This window comes from Cajanus cajan, chromosome 2 (assembly GCF_000230855.2).
Source record: "Cajanus cajan strain Asha chromosome 2, NIPB_CcT2T_4, whole genome shotgun sequence".
Classification (NCBI taxonomy): domain Eukaryota; kingdom Viridiplantae; phylum Streptophyta; class Magnoliopsida; order Fabales; family Fabaceae; genus Cajanus; species Cajanus cajan.
Window position 1 is genome coordinate 60,511,622 of NC_138518.1, and position 9,157 is coordinate 60,520,778.

At 37.0% G+C, this 9,157-nt stretch overlaps 1 protein-coding gene across 3 annotated transcripts; it reads right to left on the reverse strand.

The window, feature by feature from the left end:
* Positions 1 to 390: 390 nt before the first annotated feature.
* On the reverse strand, positions 391 to 6,578 carry LOC109813105 (uncharacterized). Of its 3 annotated transcripts, none has more exons than XR_014431631.1 (3): positions 6,386 to 6,578; positions 3,942 to 6,250; positions 391 to 803 (listed from the first exon to the last, which is right to left on the reverse strand). XR_014431631.1 is itself a non-coding variant. In XM_083068572.1 (2 exons), exon 2 carries the CDS (start codon positions 6,223 to 6,225, stop codon positions 4,132 to 4,134), a length of 2,094 nt encoding a protein of 697 aa, XP_082924698.1. In that variant the 5' UTR covers positions 6,226 to 6,250; positions 6,386 to 6,578; the 3' UTR covers positions 3,941 to 4,131. The 3 variants fall into 3 exon arrangements, 1 of the variants encoding a protein (XP_082924698.1); XR_014431632.1 differs by lacking the exon at positions 391 to 803 and adding an exon at positions 3,620 to 3,839; XM_083068572.1 differs by lacking the exon at positions 391 to 803 and having other exon boundaries at positions 3,941 to 6,250.
* Between the last annotated feature and the right edge of the window lie 2,579 nt (positions 6,579 to 9,157).

Sequence of the window (9,157 nt, forward strand, 5' to 3'; positions counted from 1 at the left end):
AAAAAATGTATTTCTCTACATACAATATACAAAACTTTTATTATAAAATTTATTATTATTTTTTTGAAGTGAAAAACCTAGGCATCCTCCACTGTATTTTAGCATTAAAGATACAGAAAGTGACAACTAAAATCAAAACAATAAGGCCTTCCAATTCTCAACTGTTGAATTCCATTAGACTAGATATAAACAAGATGGCCATTAAACAAAACTGGAGATGAATTCGACCTTAATAAAAGCAAAGTTAATACCAATATATACATGAAAACATGTACAATTCTCCAGCTTTGAATGATTACAGGGATCAAATGGTTAGCTCTCTACATCATACACAATATTTGCATGCTAAACTACAATGCTAACAATGTGAGGGAGAAAACACCAAAAAAATGTGGTGAAAAAATGATACAACAGCCAGCCAAAAGGTGGGGGAAAAATGATACAACAGCCAGCCAAAAGGTGGGGATAAAAATGATACAACAGCCAGCCAATCAGAAACGGCACATTATCAGCATCCTCTGCTAAATCCTAGTACATATTTCAAACAATAAGTTCTAAATAATCTGCCACATTTCAGACTTCAGCAAGTTAAACCCATTACATCAACATCGATGGTTTAATTAATCATGTGCTAATAACTGAAACATAAAATCAAATCAAAAGGTAATACTTCATAGCAAAAGTTCCACTTGTCAATGTAAGAAAATGATTGTCATGACTTGAATCTCCAACACCGAAGATGCTTGATCCCCATCACAACCCAGAGTTTGAATGAACAGTTTCCTTTCTCAAAACAATTGTTCCTACACGACACAGAAGCCCATAACAATGATAATTGATTACAATTCAGAAGGCACTAACCGAAAGAAGATAAAGCAGGTATAATTCATATAAAATGGAGAGAGAAAAATACTTCCACAATTCAGTTAAACAAGCACACAGAAACTTGGTTGTTTTATGGGGGTGAGAATATTATATATTGACCCCAGAAGCAAACAACACATTTTAATCGTTGGGAAACTGAAAACCAAGGGTTTTAGGCTGTAGAAATGCATTTAACTTCAAAATTAATTGGAAATATTGATGTTAGAATATCTAAAAAATATTTACCTCAAGGAGGAAATGATGCATGACAGATTAGGACAATTGTCTTGACTTATTTTTGGGGATCTTGTAATGGGTTTTATCAAATCTTTAGTGAGTTATTTGTTCCCATGATATGATTAGGGTTAGCAGGTTAAGAATCTAGTACTTAACCTGCTAACTCCTACTATATATATAGAGGTTAGTGCTTTGTCTTTTGCATCAAATCATTATACACCACATCAATCCAAGAGAATATAATTAAAAGTCAGCTAACTTTCCTTTCCTCCTTCCCTGTTTATACCCTATACTTTCAGCATGGTATCAGAGCAAAGCAAATAGCCAAATACCATTCTCCACAACCAAAAGCCATTATTTTTCCACTCACTTGTTCCAAAAAAAAGAAAATTTTGGATTCTCAAGTTCGGTGTAAATTTGTTTTCAACAACCAGCAATAACAAAACCTTTTACTGCAAAGTGGGGTCAACTACATGGATTAAAAATGCCATTGTGATATTTCAATAACCAGTTCTTCAGAGATGCAACCTAAATCTAAATCCTTTTTTAATGGTTTTACACGTTTTTCTTGGCCTTCATACACCTCTAATTGTGTTTCATTTTCCCATTGGCCATGCACAAATTCCAGGCAACAAATCCCTATGTATTCTTCCACCCATACTACTTTATCACTGCTCCCGCAACTGAACATATCATATTCATCCCTAAAGAGCATGTTTCAGCTCTAACTGGACCCTACCATCATCCTTGCCTATCCCAACTCAGCACACTACTATAAGGTGACTATTGCCAAAAGCCCAAAACTATTACAATCCACCAAGCAATGTTCTAGCATTCTACGCATATGTCAACTTGACTGGCCTGTAAAGACATGCATCTCCACCTTTTCCAATTTTACAGAACACAATTCATATTTATATTGTTTTCTTTAGTGTTCATTTGTAACAAGCTAAAACTTTAGGCTTTACCTTAAGGGAGTATTATAATATCCACAAAATATCATAGCAGAAGAGTATAAAGCATAACATATTAGAATTGTATTAGCTTACTTCTAGGGATCTAATCATGTTAAACTTGTTCTTGAGGCTTTTATCTCATCTTCAGTATGATATTTGTTCCCCATTTGCACAGGGTTAAAAGTCAAATACTTGATTTGATTCCTTGTATATATTAAGTTGAGTGCTTTGTCTTCCGTATAACCTAGTTCCTATTAATAACCTAATTAAGATATAGCTGAAATACTCCTCCATCTCTTCGTCCTTCCCTTCCTAAAACCCATTATTTCAACAATTGAAAATTGAAATCATTCAAGAATAAGCCTATTTTCCCTTTTCATATCCATGTGTCCAAAGATCCTACCCACAGCTTAGGCTAGGTATTTGTCAAGGGAACAACTTACAAAAACTATACCTCAAACAAATACCTAGAGAAAATCCAAAAAGTAGTGCAATTGAGATCATTTGATGCTCCAGTTATAATATATTATATGATCATCCCAATATCATAAATTATTCTGCTAAAAACATGTAGCCATAATAAATGCAACCACATACAAAGACATTCACTTCTGAACATAGAACTTAATGGATATAACCTGCATATTCAAGTGTAGAAATACCACTTACTATAACAAGATCTTTATACAATTATACTACCAACAAAAGAAAAGGTGGCAGGGGGGGTAATAACTGTACAAAACTTCCAAAGAAACTAGTTACTAGTATGCACACATAGAAGCTACAAATCCAGAATGGATTATACACATAGCTGACTCCAGATTATAAACTCCATTAATTTGCATAATTAGCCCCCAAAAAAGAGTAATTAAAAAGTAAAGTGTTTAGAGACAACATATAGATTTCCATTTAATCCAGAAACCATAGTCAAACAACCAACTGGTCCAAATGCAGAGAGATAGGAAAGCACTACAGCTTCAAACTGAGAATCAAAAGGAAAAAAGATATTCTGAATGGATTTGGTGGAACTCAGCCCAGATTATAAACAAGGAAGATTACTAGAATAAATAAGAGCACACATGAACAAAAGAAATACTAGAATGAAACATTAACTAGACAATGGAAGAAAACAAATTTTAAAGACAAAATTAATATTATTTTTATTTAGATATAGATAAAGAAATTATTATTAGATGCAAAGAGGAAAATACAAGCGGATACGATGTTCTCCCAAAGAAATCACAAAGAAGGAAATGTAAATGTAAATCCTTGCATTCAAAACCACAAAACATGTGTCTGAAATGGAGGAGAAAAATAAAAGAATGAAAAGCAATCCCAAACCCTCTATAAAACACCCGCAACAAAAGCAAAACACTAATACAAAAAAAAAATATATATATATATATATATATATATATTAGTAATATTCAAAGTTAATAATTTCTTATTGAACCTTCAATTAAATATCAACGGGCTTCTCATTTGTTAGCCATAGTTTAGTTCTAAGATGCCTAAGCTTATACTTCCAGGTTCAGTTTTAACTATATTATATATTCCAAAAATTAAAAGGCTTAATCTCGAACATGCTGATTCCTCCTCTGAATAATAAGTTACAATATTTTAAAAGCCTGCAGAAATCTACTAGTGAAGAACGCTAAACAGTCAACAGTATTCTTCTCTAGATAGTTGTCATATCACCTATGGTGAAAACTAAATCTCACCTTACAATTGGTTGTGTCCATGGGAAATCGTCATGAAAACAAGAGAGTAAAGCAGAGGCATCTAGTATTATTTCGTCATAATGCACATAGCAGACAGTAAGCTTATATCACAAATCAAGATCCAATAACACAAGCAGGCTAAGAACTGAAGTCTGAAACTAACCTTTATCAAAGAAGAAAGAAACCATGCTCCTAACAAGAAGCAATTAGAACAAGTGATTGAAATAAAACAGCTGCTCAACAATGTCTGGGCCACTAGAGAATTCAACAAATGACAAATCCTGACTCTTCAGTTACTGTTTTCTCCTTCCTCAGTGGAAAGCATCAAGAGAAATAACAAGCAGCATACAGAGTTATTCAGAAGTAAGCCGCCGCCTCTTCCCATAATCAGCATCTCTCGACCTAGAATGGTGTTCCTCCTCTTGTGATAACCGTGACTTGCTGTGAGTCCTTGATGACCGTCCCCTCTCCCACTCATCATCGTGCTCTGCTTCCCGGTCTCTGTACCTATGATGATCTGCATACCTGTCCCTGTCTTCTCTGTGCCTGTCACGGTCTCGATCCCTTTCACGGTCTCGATCACGGTCACGAGATCGTTCACGATCACGATCACGAGATCGTTCACGGCCCATTTCTCTATCATCACGATGCCTTCTTTCTGACCATTCATGGTCATGGCCCACCTCTTTTTCTCTAGGGGCATCTCTCTCATATCCTTGATCTCTATCATCCCTGTACCTTCGCTCAGAAGAACCAGACCAGTCCCTTTCTGACCCTCGATCTTTATCCCTCATTGGCCACCCAGCTCTATCATGACTCACCTCACCATACTGATGGTCTGATGCAGCTTCCTCCCCATAACTTGACTCTCCAGCCTTACCACCACCAGGCTCTTCACCACCCCATCCACCCATATTCGGATCGGACCACATTCCCATATTAGGACCATCCATGCCAGATGTGGGCATCATCCCCATACCATTCACAGGCATCCCTCTTCCAAAAAAGGCCGGATTGACATGAGGTGCCACTCCAGGCAAACCAACACCTCCCACACCAGGGAATGAAGGTAAAATACCAGAGAATGGTGGTGTTGGAGCACCGGGAAAGCCTCCATAATTGCCCATTCTACCCATGGGACCACCAAATGCAGGATCAAAACCCTGATTCATCATTGACTGAGGATGCAACAGTGGTGGAGTACCACCCATACCCTGCCCAAATCCATTTCCACCATGACCCATTATACCTCTACCACCCATCCCCCCACCCCTATTCCTCATTGGATTAACAGGCCCCCGATTCCCCATGGCATTATTATTCCCCCTCCCCCAGTTACCTCCTCTCCCATAACCTCTATTCCCATCTCCACCTTGGTAATTACCACCCGTTGAAATATTGCTCCCACCAGGCTTAGCCCCTGCATCAGCAGCCCCCCTCCTTCCCTGTGGAACAGCAGATGGATTCATCTGCTGATTCCTATTTATCTGAGCCTCCCCCATTTTTTTAACTGTAAAAGGTGATGCAAACGCAACAACACAAGGCCTCCCGTTAAAAACATGCCCATTCATCCCTTCCTTACAAGAAGTGGCAGAAGCAGGCTCATAAAACTCAACCTGGCAATACCCCTTCGACTTCCCACTTGCCTTCTCATCATAAAACTTCACCTCCTTCACAGGCCCATACTTACTGAGCTCAGCTTCCAGCTCTGCATCCGTAGTCCACCAATGCAAATCACCCACAAACAATATAGTACCACCAGAAGCGGCAGCAGCAGCACCACCACCACCACCTCCAACTCCTCCAACACTAACATTACTAACAGCAGTCACACTGTTCCCAACACCGTTTCCACCAACCCTATTAGCATTCCCTCCTCCTCCACCACCCCCAACTTGACCTTGTCTCAGCAAACCATCATTCCCCACACTCCCAACAACTCCGCCATGTGGTGGCTGCCCAATCCCCTGCACCGCTGCACCATCGTTACCACCCTGCTCCTCAATTTCACTCAATTTCCCTGATTGATGCCCCAGTTCAACCCTAATTCCACCTTTGGCACCCACCTCGTTCCCTCTAAACCCTTGATTCTGAAACCCATCAACTCTCGCCGGAACCCTAGATTCCACAACCCCGCTTCCAACACCAACGCCACCCTCTCCACCGCCACCGACACCCGGGATCGAAACACCGGCCGCATCAGGAACCGGCGGCGGCGGCGGTGGCTTCTTTTCGTCGATGTCGTCGTTTCGGAACCCTGAATCGTCATTCTTCCGCAATGATTGAAGGAACCCTTCCCCGACGTTGACGTCGTTGTAAAGGTCCTCGTAATCGTCGTCTTCCTCGCCTAAGAAACCCTCGTCGGCAACGGCGGATATAGCCTCGTTACGGTGGAACTGATCCATAGGATCGCCGCTCTCGCCGTACCCTCCTTCGCCTTCGTCCATTATCGAGGTTTTTCACTTTTTCCCCCTTTGCGACCAAATAAAAAAAAAACGGTTTTTATTTTAGGGTTTTTAGCAAATAATGAGATTGTAAAAAATCGAGAAAAAACGCGTGGAGATCAAAACGCAGCGTGGGAAAGGGAGAGAGGATGAGAGATCTTACCAGGGCATGTGGTTGTGTGCAGAAGAGAAGAGACACAGAGAGAGGGAGAGAGAGGGAGAGAGAGAGCCCAGACAAACCCTAATATGGAAACTTTTGAACTAATCTAATCCCTTGTTATGATTTTCATTGCTGTGTGTGTGATTGAGTGAACTTACCTAAATTTCCAAAACTCCTCATCCATATAACATGAATAAATCGGTTTGCTTTGGCAACAGTAGCAACTTTTCTGTGCCCACGTTGAATGTAATTAAAGTGTTTTTTCATTTCTATATTTTTTTATCTATTTATTATAGTAATAAATATACACTAATATGTGATTTAGCGGTAGGGGTTAATTCACGCTTAAATAAGGTCAGAGGTTCGAATCCTACCTTGTGTATGCAGTCGTGTTAAATTTTGGGGCCACCTTGTATATGTAGTCGCGTTAAATCTTGGGGTCAGCTATCACACTTGCCTTGTGTATGCAGTCGCGTTACCCTTTGAGGTGCCTCCAACTGCTATCAGTCCTGGCTATTCCAGGGACGAACCAAAAAAAAAAAAAACATATACAATAATACATATATATAATAAATTAGAGTGAAAAAGAAATATTAAATAACATTCAATGCTAATCTTTAAATAATAAATAATTTTAAAAAAATCATATCAATTTATATATAAACACATAGTTGACAAAACATAGTCCAAATAGTGGTTTAAGAAGGAATTTTGAATTCATATAACTATAGTAGTTCAATATCATTCTTCATTAAATTAAAAAATAAAAGAAATACTAATGTAATATTTAATATTATTAATGCAAATATACCATTTGCATTGTATCATTGAGAATATGGTGAGTTCCATAAGAGTACTAAGAAGATCAAGGATGATGAAGAGATTGTTTAAGGAATGAACATTCACTTCTTTGTAGACAAACTCTTTCAACATGTTCTAAGAAGTGATATATCTATGGGATGAAATATGAAGGTGAATAAGAAGGTTATGCATAAGATGTTGACACTACTAGAATTTTTTCTATTACCTTAGGATTTTCCTAAGAATTTTTCATCAAAATTTGTAGGAAAGAAGTTTTTTTGCGAATTTTTCTACAAATTTATTTTCGCAGCTAATACCTTTGTGGGTAATTGTTTCTTGCCAATTTCAAAATTTGCAAAAAAAATTCTTATGATTTTGGCTATAGAAAAATTTTTTGCAAAAAAAAAACGCAGCAAACTTTCTTGTGGAAAAAGAATTCTTAGAAAATTTGCAAAAAAATATTCTACAAATTTTAAAATCCACAAAATTTTTGCAAGAAATTTTTCAGGAAATTTAAAATTTGCAAGTAAATTTCTTGCAAAATTAAAATTTTCCAAGTAAATTTTCTGCAAAATTAAAATTTTGTAAGTAAATTTTCATCAAAATTTCAAATTCGCAAGTAAATTTCCTAGGAAAAATCACAGGTAATTTTTTATAATTTTTTTAATGTTATGACGTCCTACAAGTTCGCAATTCTTAGAACTTTCACGTTTTGGGTTGTGAGCTTGTTCCTAGTTACCACCCCTAGGCCACCAAAGGAAAAAACAGCCACAGGTGGGACATCATTGCAGCAAGTGTTGACGTCATCCACCACCAACAACGCAAGTGTCGCACCCAAGCTATGCCCCGTGATGGTAATGCCCAGTGCTTCCCCTTTGTACACTTCAATTAACCTTTTCACTTCTTCCATAACAGACTCTGCCAAACTTAGTATAATTAATAGAACATAATATTATGCAAACAAAAACACAATCTATTCATACTTACCACTATAGATATCAAGTTCCTTTAGGCCTTAATTTCAAGCATACTGCATAGTTCATTCAAGACAAGAATTTGTTTTGATAATCATACTCAAAGCCCTTAACTCACTCATTCAAGTACATAAATAATTTTTTGAGGTTTAGTGAAAACATTGATTAACCACCAAGGCCCACTATAACAAAAAGAAAGCACATATATAAACTGCTGAAGCATATATAAACTCAATACCCATATCATAGAATGTAAAACGTTGATGATGTACTTGATAATGTGTGTCATCACATTATTAACCAAAACCAAACAAAGAAACTAAACAATGACAAGAACCTTCTTAAATTTGGATGACCAAAACTTTCCTGAACTCTTCAAGTTTAATTCCAGCTTAAACCTATTATCATCATAATCAAAACTAAGCAAAAAAAATTGAGCAATGACAATAACCTTCTCAAAGCAAGATGGTTGAAACTCTTTTAGTCTAATTCCAGTCCATGTTAGTTCCTGATTTATAAACATAAAAGGTCAAGATCTCATTTAACATCATTATAACAATGCATCATAAAAAACCACTAAATTAAACAACACTCACAGTTGGAAAAAAATAAATTTCAAAGATTTAATCTATTGCATTCAAGACACAAATCAAATATTTTAAGACAAGAAACTAAATAAAATATGAGGTAATACACGTTTTTTAAATATCACCCTCCTCATCATTATCTTCATCATCATCATCATCATTGTCAACATTTCCATAGCTACGTTCAAGTGATGGAGGTGGATGAGAAGAAGAGCCAACAAATCCTAAATGTGTCATTAAAGCTACTAAATGTTTCCTTGTCTCATTCAACTCTTGTCTTATTTCTAGCTTATCATTTTCTTGTCTTTGCAACTCTTGCATCATTGTTAGCTTCTCTTCCTCTTGTTTTTGCAATGATTCATTTAATGCCTGCATTTGACCCCTTAAAGAACACATATCCTCATATTTAGTAG

What these genes read in the sequence shown, in the direction of transcription:
- LOC109813105 (XM_083068572.1), bottom strand. Translation starts at nt 6,225, where the DNA reads ATGGACGAAGGCGAAGGAGGGTACGGCGAGAGCGGCGATCCTATGGAT.